This window comes from Eubalaena glacialis, chromosome 8 (genome assembly GCF_028564815.1).
Source record: "Eubalaena glacialis isolate mEubGla1 chromosome 8, mEubGla1.1.hap2.+ XY, whole genome shotgun sequence".
In the NCBI taxonomy this organism is placed as follows: domain Eukaryota; kingdom Metazoa; phylum Chordata; class Mammalia; order Artiodactyla; family Balaenidae; genus Eubalaena; species Eubalaena glacialis.
The window spans coordinates 105,445,470-105,470,105 of record NC_083723.1 but is presented as its reverse complement, the minus strand read 5'-3'; the positions used below and the strand labels follow the sequence as shown (position 1 = coordinate 105,470,105).

General features: G+C 35.8%; 1 protein-coding gene across 3 annotated transcripts in view; it reads left to right on the top strand.

Moving 5' to 3' along the window:
* The window catches only part of TNPO3 (transportin 3), an 80,504-nt gene that overhangs the window by 5,698 nt on the left and 50,170 nt on the right, over positions 1-24,636 (top strand). For 2 of the 3 annotated variants that reach the window (XM_061198706.1, XM_061198708.1), the window contains exons 2-4: positions 20,187-20,387; positions 21,367-21,440; positions 22,736-22,892. In XM_061198706.1, coding sequence (XP_061054689.1) covers positions 20,187-20,387; positions 21,367-21,440; positions 22,736-22,892 — 432 coding nt within the window. Of the gene's footprint in view, positions 1-6,438; positions 6,519-20,186; positions 20,388-21,366; positions 21,441-22,735; positions 22,893-24,636 lie in introns of those variants that run through there. The other variant, XM_061198707.1, reaches the window with a different exon arrangement.

Here is a 24,636-nt window from a genome sequence, read left to right as displayed (position 1 = left end):
TTTTCTCCACACCCTCTCCAGCATTTATTGTTTGTAGATTTTTTGATGATGGCCATTCTGACTGGTGTGAGGTGATACCTCATTGTAGTTTTGATTTGCATTTCTCTAATGATTAGTGATGTTGAGCATTCTTTCATGTGTTTGTTGGCAGTCTGTAGACACACAGTTTCTAAAAAATGTTCCTGAATGCATAGCTGCTTGTAGCACCTCCAGAGGGGCAGTTGGATGACTCAGATTTGTCTTTTTCTATGAATTTCATTTATTTTTGCTGCTTCTCTCTAACATATCCATGGATGATTGAAAATAAACAATATTATTCAGCCTCCTATGATGCTCTGTTTTCAGTCTTTCCAATCTTTTTTTAAAAAGCAGTCTTTATGAGATAAGTTTTTATTACCTTCATTTTATGCTTTGAACGACTTGAGTACAGAAGAGGAGAGGAACTTTTTGACACAATAAGCCTTTCTTGAAGTGGTCACTAAGTGACATTTTAAACCAAAAATCTGTTTTAGAGTAGTCACAAAACATGCAGTGTAGTAGCATAGTGTTTTAATTTTCAATTTGAAATTGGTAAAGAATTCCCTGGTGGTCCAGTGGTTAGGACTCTGTGCTTTCACTGCAGAGGGCCCCAGGTTCAGTCCCTGGTTGGGAAATTAAGATCCCACAAGCCGCGCACCGTGGCTGGGAAAAAAAAAAAAATCTACTTTAGTTGAAAACAGAAAATGTAGTAACTAAAATTATGCCATATAAAGTAGCATCCAAAACTGTACAGTCCCTAAGAAAATTAACAAAAAAATGAAATTGTAAGGAACAGAATTTGCCTGGTTTGTTTCAAAACCACTTTGAATAATATACGTTTTGAAAAACTATTATCCTTACTTCCCTCTTCCCCATACTTACTAATCTTAGAGTCATTTAGTATAGTTATAATGATCCTGGTGACAATAGATTTGGTATAACGGTATAATTTGGACATGGTTCAGCCCATGCTATGAGTTAGCATCTTTTCTCTTTCTCTGGTATTTGTATAAAACAGCCATTTTCTGCAGAATCTACATTCATTAAACTTTTTTTCCACCAAAATTCTTGGAAACAGCCTACAGCCATGGTTTTGTTTTATGGGATAGGCAGATATCACTGATGTCTTCAAAGTGTTTTAAAAGAAAAAATTATTTTGAGACAGATCTTAAAGGAAGCCTATTTAACAGTGGACTACTCTGAATACTTAGTAGTTTCCTTTGTCCACCTCTAGTAACCAAAATTAGTAGACAATGCAGAAACCAATGGAAGGAAAGACCATCTCTTTATAGGGCTAATTAATTGTGCTACTCATTTGTTCTAAGTTTGTAATTTAGATTATAAGAAGGAGACTATTTTCACAGAGACCATCTGTGGGTTAGAGGTTATCTCAAAAGTTTCGTAGTTCAGTCTGTAAACTGAAAAGGAATGATGAAAAGGAAAAAAAAAGCATAAATCAACTGGAATTGATGGCATTGTAGTGTTTGGTTTATCACATATCCTTGAGAATTTTCTTCTTCTAAATATATCAAGAAGGTCATGGGTCATGGAGTATCAGCTTCAGACTTCTTTCCTAGTAATTTTTCTCTTTGGAGTTTCTTGATTCTTTAGCCTAGTTCTAAAACCTAGAGTCTTTGTTTTTGCTCTAGTAATGCAGTCATTGATTTGATTTACCTGAAAATCTAGACATCTTTTAATGTTTCTACTCTCATCCTCCAGTCAAGTGACTCTTAAAACATAGACATGTTTTTGAAGGGCAAGCCTTCTAGAAAATAGAAAATGTTGGTGTACAACTTCTTTGGGGTCAGTTAGTTCAGTGAACATAGGAATACTGTATACTTTGCATTGCTGGAAAATGGGAGTGTGTAAGTAAATGATGAAAACCAAAGACCTTTCAACTGAATAGTATACCACTCTGGCTATATTGTCGAATATGATTGCCATTACCCACATGGCTATTGTGGCTGTTTAAATTTAAGTTAATTAAAATGAAGTTAAAATCAATTCCTTAGTTGCACTGCCACATTCCAAGTCTTGGACAGTGCAAATATAGTCATTTCATGTCCTTGCTGTATTGGAGCTTATGAATGAGAATTTGTGATGGTATTTCTGTTGGCATGATAGTCTGTTATCTGGTGGCATTCATCTGTATTTGGATTAGTTTATTTCTCATCTTCCCAGGCCTTGGACCAGAGTCAATAGTTTGAAACAGGATATAAAATGATCTGGATACTGCTACATTTTCTAAGTTGCCATTTTAACCATTTTTAGGCGTACAGTTAAGTGGCACTAAGTACATTCATGTTGTGCAATCATCACCACCACCCATCTCTAGAACTTCTTCGTCTTCCCAAACTAAAACTCTGTATCTGTTAAAGAATAATTCTCCATTCCCTCTTCTTTTCAGCCCCTGGTAACCACCATTCTACTTTTCTTTTCCTCTAGGAATTTGACTACTCCTATTACCTTATGAGTAGAATGATACAATATTTGCCCTTTTGTGTCTGGCTTATTTCACTTAGCATAATATCTTAAAGGTTCATCATGTAGACTATGTCAGAATTTCATTCCTTTTTAAAAATTATGGTGAAATACACATAGCATAAAATTTACCACTTTAACCATTTTTTAAAAAAAAATTTATTTATATTTACTTTTGGCTGTGTTGGGTCTTCGTTTCTGTGCGAGGGCTTTCTCCAGTTGCGGCGAGCGGGGGCCACTCTTCATCGCGGTGCGCGGGCCTCTCACCGTCGCGGCCTCTCACCGTCGCGGCCTCTCCCGTTGCGGAGCACAGGCTCCAGACGCGCAGGCTCAGTAGTTGTGGCTCACGGGCTTAGTCGCTCCGCGGCATGTGGGATCTTCCCAGACCAGGGCTCGAACCCGCGTCCCCTGCATTGGCAGGCAGATTCTTAACCACTGCGCCACCAGGGAAGCACCACTTTAACCATTTTTAAGTGTATAGTTCAGTGGCTTTAAGTACATTCACATTGTTGTGCAACCATCATCACCATGCATCTCCAGAACTTTTTTCATCTTGTAAAAATGAAAATCTGTACCCATTAAACACAGTTAACTAACTCCCCATTTCTCTCTCCCTACAGCCCCTGGCAACCACCATTCTGCTTTTTGTCTCCATGAACTTGACTACTCTAGGTACCTCATATAAGTAGAATCATACAGTATTTGTCCTTTTGTGACTGGCTTTTTTCACTTAACATAATGTCCTCAGGGTTCATCCATGTCGTAGAATGTGTCAGAATTTCATCCCTTTTTAAGGCTGAATAATATTGTATGTACCACATTTTGTTTACCTATTCATCTGTTGATACACACTTGGGTAGCTTCCACGTTTTGGCTATTGTGAATACTGTTATGAGCACAGGTGTACAAATATCTGTTGGAGTCCCTGCTTTCAATTCTTTTGAGTATATCACCAGAAGGGGAATTGCTGGATCATATGGTAATTCTGTGTTTTTTTTGAGGAACTGACATACTGTTTTCTAGATTTTACAGAATTTTAAGCTCTTGTTTTTTTTGTTTTGTTTTGTTTTGGCCGAGCTATGTGGCATGCGGGATCTTAGTCCCCGATCTGGATCGAATCTGTGCCTCCTACAGTGGAAGCGCAGAGTCTTAACCAATGGACTGCCAGAGAAGTCCCATAAGCTCTGTTGAACTTAAAAACATTTAATTCTTAGAAAGTTGCGCTTGCTCAGATTACCTCTCCTGTGTTTCCCTAGCTTGTACCCTGGTACTGAAATATTACCTGTTGTACTGTTATATAGGTGAAGTTCCAGAGAGAAGCTTTATTTCTCTTTACTGGAAGTTCACAGTACTGCTAATGGGGATAATTTTGTAGTGTTTGGCATGCAGAACCCCTTGAAAGTACCGATTTAATTTTCCTCTTTCTGGTTAGACTTCCCAAAATGAAAATATTATGAAATTTGTATTTTTTTTCTTTTGGTAAGAAATTTTCTGTTAACAGAGTTTACATTATATTTTTTACTTTTTTTTTCAAGCCCACAGCACTCTGCAGTTTTTCTCCGTATTAACTGTTCACTTGTATTTTCTGTCTCAGCCATAGTTAATACCATTTATACAGATGGCCCTAAAGCAGAAGAATACACTTAGAACTAGTCTTAAAAAGGTACATGTTTTTACATAAGCACTCAGAGTTTTCTAACACTATAATGCATTTTTTATTAAACCTTAAGCTAGACATCTCATATTTCTATACAATTAAGAAACTTGAATCTTCAGCATTGTGTTAGTGTATGCTTAGTATGTCTGATAGTACTCTCATTCTTCAGGTTTATACGAGTTGTTATAAAACTTGCTCAGATAGGCAGGAATAGAGACCGGTGATTAAAGGAAATCCATTTTCTATATTTTGGCTTTCAGGAAGCCTTCACATGGGCTACCCATTTGCTTCAAATGAAATGGTTTCAAGCTTGGCATTTTCTACTTTTAAAGCAGGGCTGCCTAATATAATTAGTAAGGCCCACAGTGAATTGATTATCAAGGAATGCATGCTTCAGTCACTCCAGACCCAAGCTGACCTTATGGATCCAGATTTATTTATCTTTTTTCAGGGCCGTTCTTGAGGTTAATATTCACATGCATATGTGGCTGAGGGTTTTTAATTTGGATAGGGATTCTTTACAGTTGTTGAGGAAAAATTTTGGCAAAATTTCATAGTATCATATTATGTGTGAGCAACAGCTACAGATTTGAGCCAAAGTTTATTTGATAGAGGCCATTATGACACAGGATTGTTTGAAAATGCTTGTCCCAGAAATACTGGGATTTCATCAGAAACTCAGGAGACCACAGCGTGCAGTGCTGTAGTCATTTGGTCTTACTAATTCCTTTCATTGAGATCAAGATAGAGTAATGCATATGGGCACTACCATCTTCCAACATTGTCTTGAAGATAAGAGTGTTTGAGTATTTCTCCTGGAATTTGAATAGCTTATGATGTTTTAAAGAATTATTTTTAGCCAGGAATCTCTTTCCTCCCATAAGGGAAATAATATCTCCCTCTTAATTATCTATTCAGTTATTATGGGGATGGCTGTGAAAATGTAAATTGGCTGAACTTATCTCTATAAATGAGCTTTTTTGCTTCTAGAAAACTTGTTTATGCATACATGGGTAGTCTGTGGTTCTGGGAGCTTGCTTGGGGCTTTATGATTATTTTTCACTTACACTCTGCTTTTGGAGTTGGGAGTTGTTTACTCATCACTGCTGTGGTGAAGGTATTAGCTAAGTTTCATTTCATCATAGTTTCTGTATTTCAGACCATCTTGCAAAACAAATTATTTTGAAAGATAACAATTTTAGGTAGTGATGGTTTTCTTTTGAGATCTATAGCTTATATTTTTCCTAATATCCATTCATATCATTTTCTCTCCTCGCTGTTTAAGAAAACCATCAGAAAGTAACTTGTGACAGACCTAGCAATTTATCTTAAATTTGTAAAATTTTCATAAAGGATTAGATACAAAAACTTAAGATAGTTGACTGACAAAAAATTCCTTTCTCTTTTTCAGGTTAATAAAGACTAGTTTGTTCTTTACCTGTCTCATGAAAATGACTTTTTCTTGATTTGGGAAATTCTGATTTTCTAGCTCTATACCATATTGGTACAAGGCATGTGTCTATAATGTTGCAGTTTCTGATTGACTGTTTTTTAGGGGTTCTTTTTACTGTGCTCTTGCCTGGTCTGCCCCTCCTTCCAGTATACTATAAATCTTTATTTAATAGATGTATTATTCACTAATTGAAACGTTTTTAAAAAGTACAGCAGTCTTACCCATTTATTCTTACTTATCAAATTTCATTGAAATATTTGTATTTCCAGAACCTAATTTTCTATTTGCCAGAGCTCTTCTGTTTTCAGTGAAGTATTTTTAGGTAATGCTGCTTAATTTGAGGAGTTTTTGTATAGGATTAACTAGCAGCTCTAATCTGCTTCTGATTCTTGGCAGCTGATGAATCCTTAGGCCCCCTATCTGGGTGTGTACTTGCAATGTTAAGGGTCTGCTCAGTGATTTCCGTTGATTAGGCAGTTTTAGAACTGTTAGTGTAGAAGTGAGTCTTGGAGCAGTCGTGACCGTTAAAGAAAAAAGGGCAAGTACTTTTAGGATCTGCTGTGAAGTATAATGAAAGACTTAGAGCATGTTAGTGAAAGGATTGCTGGGCCATAGCCTGCTTCATATTCATCACATAGTCATGGAAATATCTTTTGAAAAGACTGATATAAAGGCCTGTTCTGCTACTGCTTTGTGAAATGGAAGATTGGAATTAGTTGCTTAAATGGAAAATGTTCTCTTGTTGCAGCCTCTTTGAAATGTGCTGCTAGTGGGAGCTGCAGCTTCCTCCTGCTGACTCTGAGCCCCAGGCTTCGGTTGAGATGGTCCTTTCAGAAATGTGGAGCTTAGTCCAAGCCTGGATTTCAGTGGGTAGCACCTGGCATCTGTGGCTAGAAAGTCCTATGAAGTGTAAGTGCTTTATTCTCTCCTTGTAAAGAATCCCTTTTCCTTTCTTCTTTCTGCAGCTTAGCAGAGGGGAAGAACAGTGAGCAATGTACTATAGTATCTGAGGTATCAGGATTTGGTTGCATTTTCTTAATGATTCAGTGATCAAAACAGGATTACTTGTTTTCTGGATGCCAACAATTCTTAAACCCTCCTGGAATTCAAAATAAAGGGACAAATTATGACCCCTTAATATATAGTACTGGCAGTATCATCCTGGGTAATTTTTCACTGACAGTTTACTTAGTAGACTGTGATAGTCAAGTTTCCCAGGTTTCTTTAGAGGTCAGTTTTGTATTTCGTTCTTGTTCCAAAAGACAAATATTTGAAAAGAGAGGCACATTTGACCGGTGGGTGAGGCAGCGTCAAGATAAATAAGGATGCTTGAAATGAGAAGACAGTTCTTTTTTCACTTCGGTTCTACTTGACACATTTACACAAGGAGCAGTATGGGAATTTTCCTAAGACCGATTCCTCATAGAATTGTCCTAGGAAATACATATAGCTACCATCTATATTTTAGTTTAGTTAAAAAACAGAAAACTATGATAACATAATGAGTGTTAGAAGATGCAAAGTTTATATTTGGTTTAGTTGCCTGGGGTTAACTGCTATTCTCCTTTTTTTTTTTTTCTATTTCAGAAATACTGGTAATATTTTAAAGTAAGGTCATTCCAGAAAAGACTCCCATTTTGGGGAGACTTTAAGTTTCCCTTCACTGAAATTTTTCTGAGATTCTTAAATCTTCCGATTTTGGCTAGGAAAATATTGAGCTTCTTCTCACTGCTAAAGCAAAATATATATTTAAAACAAAACAGAACCAAGGCTCCAACTGGGTAAGTAAGGCAAGCAAAGTTCTACAGATGAGGACTCTGAACGAAAAAGGTCCTTTCAGGGGCTTTGTTTTCTTTATCTGTAAACTGGTTTGCTTGTTTTCTCTTGCCCTTTCTCTCTCTAAACATTGTGGATTCTGTTCTTATAGCTTACTCCCAATCCAGTAAGCATCTCAGCTACCTAGTAAAAGAATGGGCTTCATGTTTGGGAAAACAAAGAGGTGTTATAGATTTATGAGATGATAGTATCTTGCCATTTTGCTTCATATTTAATAATTTAATATATATTTGTTTAAATGGCTCTATGGCCAGGAGATTTTGAGAGAGGCAGAAATAATTAAGGTTGTTCTTTACTTTTAAAGAGCTTACAGTCTATTAAAAAAGATGAACAAAAGCCCAAATAATTACAATATAAAGTTCTACAATTGAGCTGTTACAGTCAAGGGTACCTTGGTAGTAAGGAAAAAGGATTACTCCTCCAATATTTTCTCTTTATTTCTGGCTTTCAGGAGTTTGAATATGATGTGTTTAGCATTTGTTTGTTTGTTTGGGGGGGTGGGGGACAGTAATATTCTCTGTTGCCCTTGTCTACTGTAGTCTTTAGCAGTTCCAGTGTCCAGTGTTCTCATTGGTGGGGCTTTCTCAGTGATTCTGTCCTCCCTTGTGGCATTCATGCTCTGCCTTGCATCTGGCAGATCTTGTGCAGGATAAATTTTTTTTGCCCTTCCTTCAGTGGTGGGAGACCTCTGTGGTGTTATTGTTATAGTATCATGGGCTCAAGACGGTTTTATGCCCTGTCCTGTAGGGGTAGAGGTTTTTTTCTTTTACCCTTACTGAAACAGCAATGGGTCTCACTTAACCTATAAGCCTTGAGGGTAACATGATTTGCTGCCCCTCCCATACCAGTTAAGGCTTTTGTTCAGTAGGGGAGAAGGGTCTAGTCAGAGCTTTTTGTGTCCTTTCTGCTATTGTGGCTACTCCTGTCCTCCAAGACTGTACCACCAAAGAGGTTTTCTCTGGTCTCCTGCCCTACCCCCATTCTTTCTCCTGAGTATTTGGTGGAGGTGTGTGGATAAGAGCCTGTAGGTGGTTGTGAATTCCCTTTGTGTCCAAGAGTCCCATGGGTTTTATATGTTCATACTAGCCCACACATATACAATTTTTTTTATCAATTTGTTAATCATTTTAATTGAATTTTTATTACCTGGTCATCTGGTGCCCCATATCTCTTTTCTTTGTTCTGCCACAGGTGAGCCAACGCTTGGTGAGGTCTCTTTAAATTTCAGTCTACTTGGTTGTCCTGGGACCTCAGCTTTCTGATGCATTTAAGAAAAGTTACTTTGTAGTTTATGTGCTTTTGTTTATTAACTCCAAAGCAATGTTCTTTTCCACTTTCTGCATCTTAGGAGAATGTGAAATTCCCCTCAGGTGTATAGATTCATTTATTTTAAACCCTACAAGATACTGTTGCTTTATATAGTCAGTGTTCACAGAGATTTACTTACATACTTAGCCTTTCCATTACTCTTCATTCCTTCCTGATTTCCATGTTTCTATCCAGAATTATTTTCATTCTGCTTGAAGAACACCCTTTAGTAGTTTCTTCTTTGTTCTATTGGTAATGAACTCTCTCCTTTTATTTTTTTTCTTTTGGTCCCAAAGTGTCTTAATTTTGTTGCATTTTGGAAGGATTTTTTGCTGGGTATAAGTAACCAATTGGCAATTATTTTCTTCCAGTACTTTGAACATATTTGATTCCCATTTTTTATTTTGGCAAGTCAGCTATCAGTTTAATTGTTCCTTTAAAGGTAATACATGTTTTTTCCTCTGGCCTTTAAGATTTTCCTTTTTGTCTTTAGCAGTTTTTTAGCAGTGTTATTTGATGTGCTTAGGTCTGGTTTTTCTATCCTTAGGGTTTACAGAGTTTCTTAAACTGTGGCTTGGTGTCTTATCAGTTTGGAAATTCCTCAGCCATTATGTTTAAATAATGCCCCATTTTTTTCTTTTCCTTCTGAGATTTCAGTCATGTTTGTTAGACTTTTTCACTATGTCCCATGTGTCACTTGCATTCTTCCTATTCTTTACCTTCTATTATTTTCTTTTGCTTCTTTTTTTGAGTTTGTGCTTCAGGTCTTATTTTCTATTGACCTATTCTCTAGCATAGTAATCTTTTCTTCAGTTGTCTGATTTGCTATTCAAGCCTTCCATTTGGGTCTTAATTTCAGTTACTGTATTTTTCAGTTCTAGAATTTCCCTTTGATTCTTTTTTTTAGATTCCATTTCTTAATGCAAATTCCAATTCGTCTTCTAATTTCTTGAATACGTTAATCAGCTATTTAATTTTTCCCAACTGTTTATTTTGAAAAATTCATAACTTGAAAGAATTGTATAGTGAACACTGATTCATGGTAAGTCCTTCTCAAATTGCCTGTTCCCATTTGCTTTCTCTCTTTTTTCTTTCTTTCTCTCCCTTTTGGAACCATTTGGAAGTAAATTGCATATTTTATAATGCTGTACCCCTAAACATTTTGACGTATAGCTCGTAAGAACAAGACATTCTACTAAACTAAAACCATTGTCACATTAAAGAAATTTAACATTAATATACAATAATATTATCTAATACACAGTCCATATTCAAATTTCCTAGTTGTTTCAGTTACAGATTTCTAGCTTTTAAAAAATTTTTCTTTCCCTAATCCAGGATCCAATCAAGGATAATGCATTGCTTTTAGGTGTTATGTCACTTTAGTTTCCTGGGGTATTTTTTTTTTTCCTTTTATGATAGTGACATTAAAAAACAAATCCAGGCCCATTTTGTCTTTGTTTTTAATATGACCCACTCACTATTTTGCTTTGTCTGGTTGTTTCCTCATGATTGTATTCAACTTAAACAGTTTTTGGAAGAATACTACATGAACGCAAAATTGTTGTTTTCAGTGAATCACATCAAGAGTCACTTAAAATCTGTTTGTCGATTATTGGTGATGTTAAGTTTTATCATTTTGGTTGAGACATCACAGTTATTTTAGTCCTCATCTGATAATTCCGTTATCTAGATAGGTTATTTTCTATTGTCTGTTTCTACCCCCAACCCTCCCTTTTTTGCTTTCGTTTGATAAATACTGGATATATTGTTTATGAAAAGTTGAAGAGATAATAAATGATGTTTTTCCCCTGAGGTAATTTCTTTTGCTTCTGGCAGGTCTTTATGATAGGACCAGATTCCTTTAGTCTGAAGGGATTGAGCAGATTCTAAACTGTGTGTTTCTTTTTTGTAAAATATACATGACATCAAATTTACCATTCTAACTATTTTAAAGTGTACAACTCAGTGAGAGTAAGTATATTCATGTTGTTTTATGACCACCAACACAAGCAATCTCCAGAATTTTTTTATCTTCTACAAGTAAAACTTTGTACCCATTAAATGATAACGCTGCCCATTCTCCCTCCCATCAACCCTTGGCAACCAAAATTCTAACTTTGTCTCTATGAATTTGACTACTGCAGGTACCTCATGTAAGTGGAATCATACAATATTTGTCCTTTTGTGTCAGGCTTATTTTACTAAGCATAATGTCCTCAAAGTTCATCCATGTTATGGCATGTAATGGTACTTCCTTCCTTTTTAAGGCTGAATAATAGTCCATTGTATGGATATGCCACATTTTGTTTATCCATTCTTCTGTCAATGAACATTTGAGTTGTTTTCAACTTTTGGTTATTGTGAAATATGCTGCTATGAACATTGGTGTATAAATATCTGTTTGAGTCCCTGCTTTTGATTGTTTTGGCTATATACCCAAAAGTGGAATTGCTGCATTATGTGGTAATTTTATTTTTAATTTTTTGAGGAACTGCCATACTCTTTCCATATTGGCTGCACTATTTTACATTCCCACTAGCAATGTGCATTGTTACAATTTCTCTACATCCTCATCAACACTTGGTTTTTTTGTTTTGTTTTATTTTTTGTTTTGTTTGTTTTGGCCACGTTGCAGCCTGTGGGATCTTAGTTCCCTGACCAGGAATCGAACCCGTGCCCCCTGCAGTGGAAGTGTGGAGTCTCAACTGCTGGACTGCCAGGGAAGTCCCTGCCTATTTTTTTTAAATTATTTTATTTATTTTATTTTATGCTGCATTGGGTCTTCATTGCTACACACAGGCTTTCTCTAGCTGCAGTGAGCGGGGGCTGCTCTTCATTGTGGTGCGTGGGCTTCTCACTGTGGTGGCATCTCTTGTTGTGGAGCACGGGTTCTAGGTGTGAGGGCTTCAGTAGTTGTGACACGCGGGCTCAGTAGTTGTGGCTTGCGGGCTCTAGAGGGCAGGTTGAGTAGTTGTGGTGCACAGGCTTAGTTGTTCCGTGGCATGTGGGATCTTCCCAGACCAGGGCTCGGACCCATGGCCCCTGTGTCAGCAGGTGGATTCTTAACCACTGCGCCACCAGGGAAGTACCTCTGCCTATTTTTAAATTGGGTTGTTCGGTTTTGTTGTTGTTGTTGTGTTGTAGGAGTTCTTTATATATTCTGAATATTAACCCCTTATCAGATAAGTCATTTGCAAATATTTTCTCCCATTCTGTGGGTTGCCTTCTCATACTGATTATATCTTTAAGTGATGAATAGAAGTTTAAAATTTTGATGTAGTCCAATTTATGTGTTTTTACTTTTGTTGCTTGTGGGTTTTTTTTTTGTTTTTTGTTTTGGCCTTTCTCCATGGCATGCAGGATCTTAGTTCCCTGACTAGGGATCGAACCCCATGCCCTATGCATTGGAAGCACAGAGTCCCAACTACTGAACCGCCAGGGAATTCCCTGTTGGTTGTGCTTTTGATCCAGGAAATCATTGCCAAATTTAATGCACATATAGCTTTCCCCCCATGAGTTTTATAGTTTTAGGTCTTACATTTAAGTTTTGATCCATTTTGAGTTAATTTTTGTATATGATGTCCTGTTCTTGTTGAAAATCATTTGACCATATATGCATGGATTCATTTCTGGGCTCTCTATTCTGTTCCAGTGGTCTTGTGTCTGTCTTTATGCCAGTACTAAACTTTTTTTTTTTTGGTGGCAAAAACACAAAATATGAAATTCAACCTCCCAACAGTTTGCAAGTATACAGTGCAATATTTTGCAAGCATACAGTGCAATATTGTTGACCACATGCATGTTGTGTAGCGGATCCCCCTGAATCCCCCACATCCTACATGACTGAAACTCTGCATCCACTGAACAACTCTCCACCTCCTCCTCCTCCTAGCCCCTGAGTTTGACTACTTTAGATAGCTCATATATAAATGGAATCATGCAGCATTTGCCGTTTTATGACAGACGTATTTTACTTGGCACAATACCCTCAAGGTTCATCTATGCCTTTGCAGCACATGACAGGATTTTTAAGACTAAGTGATAATCCATTAAGACTGAATAGATACTCCATTCCATGTATATATCACATTTTCTTTATCCATTCATCCATTGATGGACATTTAGTTTGCTTCCACCTCTTGGCTTTTGTGAATAATGCTGCAATGAACATGGGTGTGCAAATATCTTTTTGATATGTTATTTTCAATTCTTTTGGGTATATATCCAGAAGTGGAGTTGCTGGATCACATGGTAGTTACATTTTTAATTTTTTGATGAACCTCCATACTGTTTTCCATAGTGTCTGCACTATTTTATATTACCATCAACAGTGCATAAGAGTTCCAATATCTCCACATCCTCACCAACACTTATTTTCTGGTTTCTTTTGATAGTGGCCGTCTTAACAGGTATGAAGTGATATCTGATTGTGCTTTTGATTTACATTTCCCTGATGACTAGTCATGTTAGCATCTTTTTATGCTTGTTGGCCATGTTTATACTGTCTTTAGAGAAATGTTTTTTTCAAGCCCTTTGCCCAATTTAAAATTGGGTTATTGGTTTTTATGTTGTTGAGCTGTAGAAATTCTTTGTATATTCTGGATATTAACTCCTTGTCAGATGTATGGTTTGCAAATATTTTCTCCCATTCCATAAATTGCTTTCTCACTCTGGATTTTGTGTTGCGCAGAAGTTTTTAGAGTTTGGTGTAGTCCCATTTGTTTTATTTTTGCTTTCGTTTCTTGTGGTTTTGGTGTCATATCCATGAAGTCATCATCAAATCCAGTGTCATGATATTTCTTGTCCCCCGTGCTTTCTTCTTGGAGTTATAGTTTCAGGTGTTACATTTAGGTCTTTAATCCATTGTGAGCTAATTTTTGTATATGGTGTAAAATGAGAGTCTACTTCTTTCTTTTGTCTATGGATATCCCTTTTCCCAACAGTATTCATTGAAGAGACTCTCCCTTCCCCATCTTGTAGTTTTCTCATCCTTGTTGAAGATGATTTGTCTATATTTTCGAGGGTTTATTTATTGGTGCTCTGTTTTTTTCCCATTGGTCTATATATCTGTCTTTATGCCAGTACCATACTCTTTTGATTGCTGTGGTTTCATAATAAATTTTGAAATCAGGAAATATGAGACCTCCAATTTTGTTCTTTTTCAGGATTGTCTTAGCTGTTTGGGACCCCTTGAGATTCCATATGAATTTTTCGATGGATTTTTCTCTTTCTGCAAAAAAAAGTCCTTAGGATTTTGATAGGGATTGCATTGAATCTGTAGAGCACTTTGGATAGTATTAACAACTGTAGTAAGTCTTCTAATCCTTGAACCTAGGATGTCTTTTCATTTATTAGTGTCTTCTTTAATTTCTTTCATAAGTATTTTGTAGTTTTCAGTGTACAGCTTGCTTTATTCCTGAGTATTTTGTTCTTTTTGGAAGCTGTTGTATATGCAGTTGTTTTCTTAATTTCGTTTTCAGATCGTTCATTGTCAGTATATAAGAACAACTGATTTGGGGGTGTTGACTTTGTATTTTGCAACTTTGATGAATTCGTTTATTAGTTCTAACAGGTTTTGGGGAATCTTGAGGTTTATCTACATATAAGATCATGTCATATGTGACCAGTCATCATTTTACCTTTTCCTGTCCAATTGGGATGCCTTTTATTTGTTTTTCTTACCTAATTGCTCTGGCTAGAACTTCTAGTACTATGCTGAATAGAAGTGGCAAAAGTGGGCATCTTTGTCTTGTTCCTGATCTTATAGACTTTTGAAAAGTTTTCAGTCTTTGAACATTGAATATGATGTTCATTGTGGGGTTTTCATATGTAGTCTTTACTACGTTGAGACAGTTTCCTTCTTTACCTAGTTTGTTGAGTGTCTTTATCATGAAAGAGTGATAGCTTTTGTCTAATGCTTTTCTGCATCAATTGAGGTATTTATGTGGTTTTCCCCCCTTTATTCTGTTAATGTGGTGCATTACATTGTTTGATTTTTGTATGTTGAGCCACCCTTGCATTTCAGGAATAAATCCCGCTTGGTCATGGTGTGTAATTCTTTAATATACTGTTGAATTCAGTTTGCTACTATTTTTTTGAAGTTTTTTTTTCCATTAGTATTCATAAGGGATATTGGTCTGTAGGGTTTTTTTTTCCTTGTAGTATCTTTGTCTGCCTTTGGTATCAGGGTAATCCTGGCCTCATAGAATGAATTCGGAAATGTTTCCTCCTCCTTTTCAATTTTTGGATGAATTTGAGAAGGATTGGTGTTAATTCTTCTTTAAATGTTTGGTAGAATTCACCAGTAAAGCCATCTGATCCTGGGCGTTTCTTTGTTGGGAAGTTTTTGATTACTGATTCAGTCTGTTCACTAAGTATAGTAATATAGTCTATTCACATTTTATGTTTCTTCTCGATTCAGTCTTGGTACATTGTATGTTTCTAGGAATTTGTCCATTTCATCTGGATTATCCAGTTTGTTGGTGTACAGTTCATAGTATTTCCTGTAATCTTTTTTATTTCTGTAAAGTTAGTAGTAATGTCCCCATCTTCGTTTCATTTCTTTTTGCTTGGTTAAAATCTAGATAAAGGTTTGTCAATTTTGTTGATCTTTTTGAAGAATCAAATCATGGTTTTTCTGTGTTCTATTTTATTTATCTTTGCTCTAATCTTTATTATTTGCTTCCCTATGCTAGCTTTGGCCTTCGTTTTTTCTTTTTTTCTAGTTCCTTAAGGTATAAAGTTAGGTTGTTGATTTGAGATAATTTTTCTTTTTTTAATTTAAGTGTATATGTATAGCTATAAATTTCCCTCTTAGCACTGTTTCACTGCATCTTACAAGTTTTGGTATGTTGTATTTCCATTTTCATTTGTCTTAAAATATTTTCTAATTTCCCTTCTTTGACCCATTGGTTGTTTAAGAATTGATATTTAATTTTTACATATTTGTGAATTTTCCAGTTTTCCTTCTGTTAATTTCTAGTTGCATTTCATTTTTGATTGGAAAACATACTTTCTGTGATTTCAGTCTTTATGCATTTATTAAGACTTATTTTGTGGCCTAACATCTGGTCTATCCTGGAGAAGTTTCAGCCTTTTTGAGGTACATTTCCTGTTTCCTGCACTGTGTCCCAGCTGAAAATCTGGACTATTTTCCAGGCCCCCTCTTCCTTGGTGGGCTCTGAATTCTACTTTTCATCTCCCCAGTCTTGTGTGACTGCCCAAATCTCTTCAGCTTTTTAGCCTCTTGTCTTCTACTTTCAAACAGGCAAATGCCTGTGGGGAAAGGTGGAGCCACATATTAGGCTGAACTCTCTGGAATCTGTGGCCTCATGTTCTAGATGTCTTGGTAGTTCTGATGTCTTCAAACAAGTTCTTTTTGATATTTAATCAATTTTTTTCTACTTTTTTTTGGCTGGAAAATTGGTGTTCAGCCAGCTAGTGTGGTAAAAACAAAGTTGAAACACTTGATGAATGCTATGAACGCTAAGGCTTCAGGTATAAAACTAATTCCTGTATGTTAAAAAGCTTCACTATGCTTTCCAAAAAAAAAAGTGTAATTTAAATTTTTACAAAAAGGATTTTATGATATCATCTGCATCTTTGTTTTTTACATGTATATCTTGGAGATGCTTCCATATTAGGACTACAAATCTATATTTATTTTTAAAGACAGTTCCAAAGGACATGTTAAAAAATATTCAAACATCATCAAAGGTGCTTGAAAAAGAAATCTTCTTTGCATCCCGACACCCAGGTTAACAGTTCCGCAGAAGGAAATTTTTTTTTGTTTTGTTTAGACTTTTGGTTCTGCCCTTCATTTTTGAGATCTTTACTTTTAAGGAGATAGAAATGTTTGTCAGAAATACAGATAATAAGAATAATATAATTGGTATTTTTTGCTAGTTTCTGCCATTCAAATTAAAGCACAACATGACACTGTACAATCAATGAACTTTTTCACAAGGGTTCTGACCTGGTGGGTTGACAGTTAGATTTCACTAGGGAGAAAGACTTCATACTAGTTTAATTTAATAGGCAATATTGAGTTTTGTTTGTTTTGTTCTATTTTGTTTTTTAAACACAGATACAGAAAAACCACACAAAACAAATGTGTAACTTGGTGAATTAAGGTAGGTCTTTGAGTGTCTTTTAATCTGCAGGTTCTTTCTCTCCCTGTTGTGTTGAGGAATCTGGGCCTTTTGACCTGTTGAGTTTCCTACAGTCTTGATTTTGTTGATTACATAGTTAGGATGCAGTTCTGCTTTCCTCTTTATTTCCTGCAAATTGCCTGCTAGATCCAGAGGCTTAATGAGATGCAGATTTGATCCTCTTGTCCTTGTGGTGATGAATTTGAGGAAATTTTTGCGCAAGGCTCTGTGAATGATTCTGCTCCAAAAGGCATCCATTTGGTGGATAGGTGGTCTGGAGGTTCTAAGATGGCTTCACTTACATGCCTGACACTCTGGTAGGAATGGCTGGAAGGCTTGACTTAACTGGGCTCCACTTGCTTTCCGTGTAGTGTTAGGTCTCTTTACGTTGTCTCTCCAGCAAAGTCTCCATGTTGTCTGTCCACTAGAGTAGTCAGAGTTCTTAATGGTAAGTGTTAAAGAATTTGTGGACATATATTAAAACCACCACAGTAACCAATGAATATTTTGGGGAGATAGTTTGTTGTATTTTATCATTTATCCATGAATCTTGCTTGTAGCAGTTATTTCTGGTGTGTTCTAATGGTGGTGATTTTCTATTTCCCTCATTCCTTCCACATTTATTAACTAACATTCTTCTGTTAAAAAAGATGTCTTATATCCTGCAAATAACCTTTCCCCAGTTATTTATTCAGTTGTTATTCACATCAGTATGGACTCATGGATATTGTTTTGTTTTTGAATTATAATCCAATACTGTCATAATTTGTTACTCCCAGGTTTTCTAGTTTAGGCCACTGGGAGCTTTTTCAGTTGGCTCCTATGTCCTTTGGACTTTAGGCTAGTTTTTATTTATTTATTTATAATTTTTATTTATTTATTATTTTTGGCTGTGTTGGGTCTTCATTGCTGCGCACGGGCTTTCTCTAGTTGTCGTGAGCGAGGTCTACTCATGGTTGCAGTGCACGGGCTTCTCATTGTGGTGGCTTCCCTTGTTGCGGAGCATGGGCTCTAGGTGCACGGGCTTCAGTAGTTGTGGCTCGTGGGCTCTAGAGCACAGGCTCAGTAGCCGTGGCGCACAGGCTTAGTTGCTCCGCGGCATGTGGGATCTTTCTGGACCAGGGCTGGAACCCATGTCCCCGGCATTGGCAGGCGGATTCTTAACCACTGTGCCACCAGGGAAGCTCCTAGGCTAGTTTTTAAAATGTTTTTCTGGCCTACTTTCTTTGTAAGCATGCTATTCTGCTCATTATCCGCACCCGCACCCACCCCCAGTTGCTATATATATGGCATTTGAGCTCAATGGCTTATTTCTTGTGAAATTAGTTTTTTGAACTTTTGGAAGGAGGCATAGTTAAGGATAGTATTTCCAACTTCATAGAGCTTCCTTTTCTGTTGTTTTCAGATAGTATTTACAGATATGGTGGTTTGATTTCTAAGATTTCCGAGCTTTGTTATTACCTTCTCCTTTTTTTCCTTTGTCTCTGTTGTACTTGTCCTGTATAGTATTGACTCTTTTCACAGCAGTTTCTCCTCAGTTTGGGGCCCTGCTCTGGCTTTTCAGTTTTAAGAATGCATAGAGGCTAGATTGTTCCATCTCCTTAGACCTTACATAGGCCTCTTTAACTCATTTGCTTTTGGATTGGGCAAAACCTTTTCTGTTTTCAACTACAGTCTTCAGATTGGTTCCCTGTGCTTTCTAGTGAATACCTGTTGACTCTTGGTATTCTCTGCTCTTAGATCCATTAGATACCCTATTGTTTCCCTCTGCTTCTGCCTTTTACTGAAGTTGAAACAGGTCTTACAGATGTCACTGGCTTGTCCCCATCCACTTATATTTTGGGGTTCCTGGAGATAATTAGATAATACCTAGTTTTGTTGTAAATGTCCGTAGTGCTTTGGTTTTGCTCTTTAATTGCTCTGTTTTTATGAGGACATTTATGGTGATTCCAAGGCTGCTTATTTGCTATTATTTTTTAAAATATCAACTTGAGGGAGGTATATTTTCATGGCATATTAAATCGTAGATGTGCTTGGGTTACTGGTTAGATAATGAATGGCTAAAAACTGTGGCTTGGAAGATTTTTTGTGACAGTATGCTGGGGTAAAAAGTACAAAAAATTAATAAATACATTTTATCTAGAAGGAAGTTAATGTTTCATACTTGTTTTTTCACCAACTTATTACTTGATTAAAGCTAAGTTTTATGTCAATAGACATATCATTGTGAGTTTTAGAGTCTCTTTTCAGTTTACTTTGGGAACTCATACAGGCCATTTCCTTGACTTGCCATTTATCTTTGGAAAGATCTTGAAGAATCATTGTGTATTACTTGTGAAGTGCTCTATCTTCATAAGAAATTGAGTAGGTAAATCTATGTGATCTTTCTTTACAGTTGGCTCTGTTCCTGAATTGGGATTGAAAAAGATTTTCAGTCCATTATTAACAGCCCATTTTAGCCTGCTCCCACTCCCATGAAGAGGCAGTTTGGTATAGAATTGGATTAGAATTTATCACTTGTTGATTAGTTGCCTACTTTATACTGCATGAGTTTGTTCCGAAAGTTATCTTTCAAAATAAGGCTTTGTTTTATAACTGTGACTAGCTGTTAGAGACCAAATTCTATGCTTTTGTTCTATTTATTATTTCCATAGATGCTCCTGTGGAAATGATTTTAGTAGCATATACAGCACTGTGCCAAATACAAAAACATTAGAAAATAATTGAAGTATGTGAAATAGTTTTTGTACTGTTTTAGTCAGGAACTAAAGATTGAAATGTAGGCCTATTAAGACCAATATGAAATATATTCTCCTATTTATAGATATATTAAAATAGCTTCCAGACTCAATTCTTAGAGTGAACAAAAGCTTACTTATTTTAAGTGGAAAAGAGAAGAAACATGCAACCTATAGATTAGGGTTGGAAGCTATACAGTGACATTTTAGTTTTAGTAGAAACTTTTGGGACATTCTTTATACTCTCCCCCCTACACAATTAATAATTCTAGTCAGCAAGATTAGATCTATTTATTCAGTTGATAACTCTCATGCCTTCCTACAATCAGAAGATTTTAGGTAATACTTTTGTTGAGCATGGCCTATAAATATATACCGTAGTTTGAAGTTTTGGCTGAATTAGTGGGCAATTTAGCTTGTCAGATTTTTCTTTCATTATACTTTGGTCTAAATAAGTTTGTATATGTATTGAGGTTGTATGGCATAAACGTTGTTTAGAAAAGCAGTTTTTAAGACTTTTTTTTTGTCTGATCTACTTTCAGGTTCATGCATGGGAGATTTCAGACCAATTGTTACAGATCCGGCAAGATGTGGAATCATGCTATTTTGCTGCACAGACCATGAAAATGAAGATTCAGACCTCATTTTATGAGCTCCCCACAGACTCTCATGCCTCTTTACGGGACTCATTACTAACCCATATCCAGAACTTGAAAGACTTGTCACCTGTCATTGTAACTCAGGTAAATCCTATGCTTCTCATTAGGAAAATTTGTAAGACCATTTGGATTTATCAAGTTAATTTTGATTGACATTGCTTGCTAGCCCATGTGAAGTGATGTTAACTTTTTTACAGACTCATTGCTATATTCTTATAAGTGAATAGAAAGTGAATATTTAAATCTTTGTATTCATCTTAGAATTCATTTGATACCAAACTAACTTGAATACCAAAAAGTGGAGGAGGTGACACACACACACACACACACACACACACACACACACACACACACACACACCCGCTGTTAAAATTGTAGATGGTAAAGTACTGTCCTGGGTCAGAGGTCTACATTCCTGTCTTTTAAAAAAATCCTTTCTAGACTGATTGGCTAGTAAAAGTCTCATGAATGAAGTGGTGAACTAGAGCATCTGGCCTTTCCACCTTAGGTAGGGAAATACATTAGAAAGGAAAACTGGAAGCTTCAGTGAGTACATACTCACATGTGTTCTCTGCCTGTCATAGAAGTGTCCTTGAAGGGGAAGTAGGCTTTTGCATAAGCCTTCAAGATAAGACATGAAGAGAAGGGAAATGGCAATCCATTACTTGAGGAGTGAGTCAAAGGGCTGACTTTGTCAGTAGCTTTGGCTTTTTGGCAGAGTATAATTTATATGTCCATGAAGTTCTATGGTATTGCCAAATAAAAGTAAGTATTGATATATTCTGAGGAAAATCTAGAGTCTGTTCTTTCTGACTTCTTTTTGTTATTTTTTAGGTTTGGTTTTTCATTTTTAAAGGTTAACTTTTAAGTCCCAGCAATTTGTAGTTAACCCAGAAGAATTTACATGATATGTAGCTGTGGGGGTGAGAAGGAGGGTGGTGTCACAGTCTTAGTTGTCATATTTTTTGGAAGAAATTTAGTTTCTTTGCTTTCCAGTTAATATTGATGCTTACTCTATTTCTGTTCATCTGTCTATTCATTTATTTAATCTCTTTTTACTCAGCTGGCTTTAGCAATAGCAGACCTTGCTCTACAGATGCCTTCCTGGAAGGGATGTGTACAAACATTGGTAGAAAAGTAAGTAACTTGTATTGACTATATGCTAGCGTTTACCATTAACCTACACAGAGAAATCTGTTAGCAATAGCTAGACATTTGGACTATTCCCCCCAAACTCTTAATGTAGAATTATTTATTAACTTTTGTTAGATTAAAAGAAAATCATTTAAAATTTAAATACTACAGAAATATGTCATGTGGGACTTAAAAGAACTTCATAGTTTACACGCACACACACACGCTTCTTGAATTAACTACAACAACGTATTTCATTGCCTTGTGGATCACTCCCACTGTCATATCAGTGGTTTTTATAAAAACATTGTCAGAATGTTTAAGATTATATTAAATTGAAAGTTGTTATGAGTATACATTCTTACTAATTGGGGTTTATTTCATGTCTATAAAAGGGACAGTATTATTTTTAGATATATGGATCTTGCTGCTTTGAGTAAAGTATTTCCTCATGGTCTTGGCAAGATAATCTTGACATTTGCTTGCATTTTGGCATTTGGTTAGGAAATTATTTTTGAGCAAAGTGGATGTCCTTTTTACCACCAACTATAGTGTGTCATTAAAACCTTTACATGGATAATTTATTTTTTGTTTTAAGAAACTTTTTATTAATAATATTAATATATGCTCTTTGAAAAAATTCTAGCAGTATGGAAGCTTTCAAAGTAAAAAGTAAATACCTTCCCGTCTTCCTATTCCTGTATTTTATAAGTAACCACTATTGGTGATTGACTATATAGCCCTCTAGACTTCCCTTTAAGCATTTTAAAATAAATAAGTGCATATATATTAATATGCATATACGTATGTATTTTTTTCAGTTGTATGTAAAAATATGTTTCATATCCTTTTTTTTGCTTAATATGTTGTGGACATCTCACGTTACGACATAGGTACTTGTTATAATGGTTGTATATGTTCCATTGTATGATATCTGTAACCTTTTTTATCCTGTCTAATTATGGAGGACCTTTATATTTTTCCAGTATTTTTGCTATTATAAAAAAATACTTGTGCATATACATCTGCATGTGTATGTGAGATTTTTCTGACAAGATAAATTTCTGGAAGTGGAATTGCTGGGTCAAAGATTATTATGCAAGTTGAAATTTTGATTTCTAGATATCTTTCCAAAAAAGTATATATATTTTTCTCCCCTTTAACAGTAGTGAGAATTCTACTTTTGTTGTTGTGGTTGTTCTGATGGCTGTTGTTATCTTATGTGATTGTGTGGGGCTGTGATTGTGAGTGTGGTGCACATTCTGAATAACTTATATCTCTCCTCTTTTCTTTCCTAGATATAGCAATGATGTAACTTCTCTGCCTTTTCTGCTGGAGATCCTTACAGTGTTACCTGAAGAAGTACATAGTCGTTCCTTACGAATTGGAGCTAACCGGCGTACAGAAATTATAGAAGATTTGGCCTTCTATTCTAGTACAGTGGTATCTCTATTGGTGAGTATGTTTGAAATACTGAGTTGCTGCCTAGGGGCAAAAAGCCTTGGTGGTTATTTAGTAATTCAATTGCACTATTGTGAAATAGCTTTCTTAGCAAAATTTGACAATGATAATACGGTGGCATTTATATAATACTTTACAGTTAAAAAGTACTTTCAGAAGCTGTACTTTCTGAGCTTCTAAGTAATGCTTTCAGGGTGGTGTTCTCTCCATTTTATGAATGAGAAACAGGCTTTAGAGTGACACCACTGCTAATTCAGAGTTTGAACTCAGGTCTTCTGATTTCATGTCCCTTGCTCTTCTGCTTCTTCATGCCACCGACTGTAGGCTCTTGATCAAGGACTGTGCTAAGGGAAGTGTGTATAAATTTACTTTACTTAAGGAAAGGATCCTCTTTAAGGGATGAATTGAGATATTTTGATAGGGTGGTGGTACAGGACTTTACTTAACCTTTGAGCCATATCACAATTATAGATTAGCTAATACTACACCATCCTTTAAAAAAGAGTTAATTTTTGATTAGGTGGAAATTTTAATGCCCTAGACCAGGGTGGATAAATTTATGGTCCATGGGCTGGTCACCTATTTTTGTAAATAAAGTTTTATTAGAACACAGTCATGCCCATTCAGTTACACGTTGTCTGTGTCTGTAATTTTGGGCTAAAACGGCAGAATTGAGTAGTTTTCACAGAGACCATATGGTCTGCAAAGCCTAAAATATTTACTGTCTGGTCCTTTATAGAAAAATTTTGCTGATTTCTGAACTACTAGATGGTATTAAATTGATTATCTAGCTCACATCTCATTTTTAGGTCTTTATTGTCCAGCTCAATTTTCTCAACAATGTGCTTTATAATAGATTATTTTTCAGGAATGTGTTTCAGTACTTCAGCATCATAGAACTTTTTATTTGAAAAAACAAAATTTTGTTTAAAATTGTATTCAGTTTGGTGTTAGAAATTCATTGGAAACTTTTTTAAGTTAAATGTATTTTTCAATTAACCATTTATATTAAAGAAATAGTGTAATAGAAAATTAGAAAATATAGATAAGCAAATTACATTCAAACCACCTGGGATCACACTATTTATTAATCCTTTAGCACATATCCTCTGTGAACATATATACAGATTTTGAATATCCAAATGAAAATATGCTCTACCCTTCTGCAGCCTGCTTTTCCAGTCATCCAGCTTCATCTTTCTATTTCAGTAAGTTTTTATATCATCTAATAAATACCTAAACCATATTCACATTTCCTGAGTTGGTCCTAAAATAGCGTTTACAGCATTTTTCCAAATCAGTATCCAGTCTAGAACCATACCTTGTATCAAATTATTACGACTTAATCACAGTCCCTCTTCGTCTTTTTCAAAATGACACTGATTTGTTGAAGAGATTGGACTAGTTTTATAAAGCATCTTCTTACCTCCTGGATTTTCTGTTGCCTTGTCTTTGTTTCATTTAGTTTGTTTTTCTATTCTCTGTAATTCCTCTAATTGGAAGTTATATCTAAAGCAGCCCTACTCAGTAGGAATTCCTCAAGAGAATTAAGCCTCAAATGCCCTAAGGCACGCATTGTTTGTAATGAATTTTCTCCTGTATACCATCCATAGGATGATTGAGAAAATAGGCACTCAGATCATTTTCTGCAGGACTTAATTCTTTCCCAGAACCCTGGTAAGAAAGACTGAAAGGCTTGATGGATTAATTTTAAAAGGTTAAACATTTTTGGCCAGAA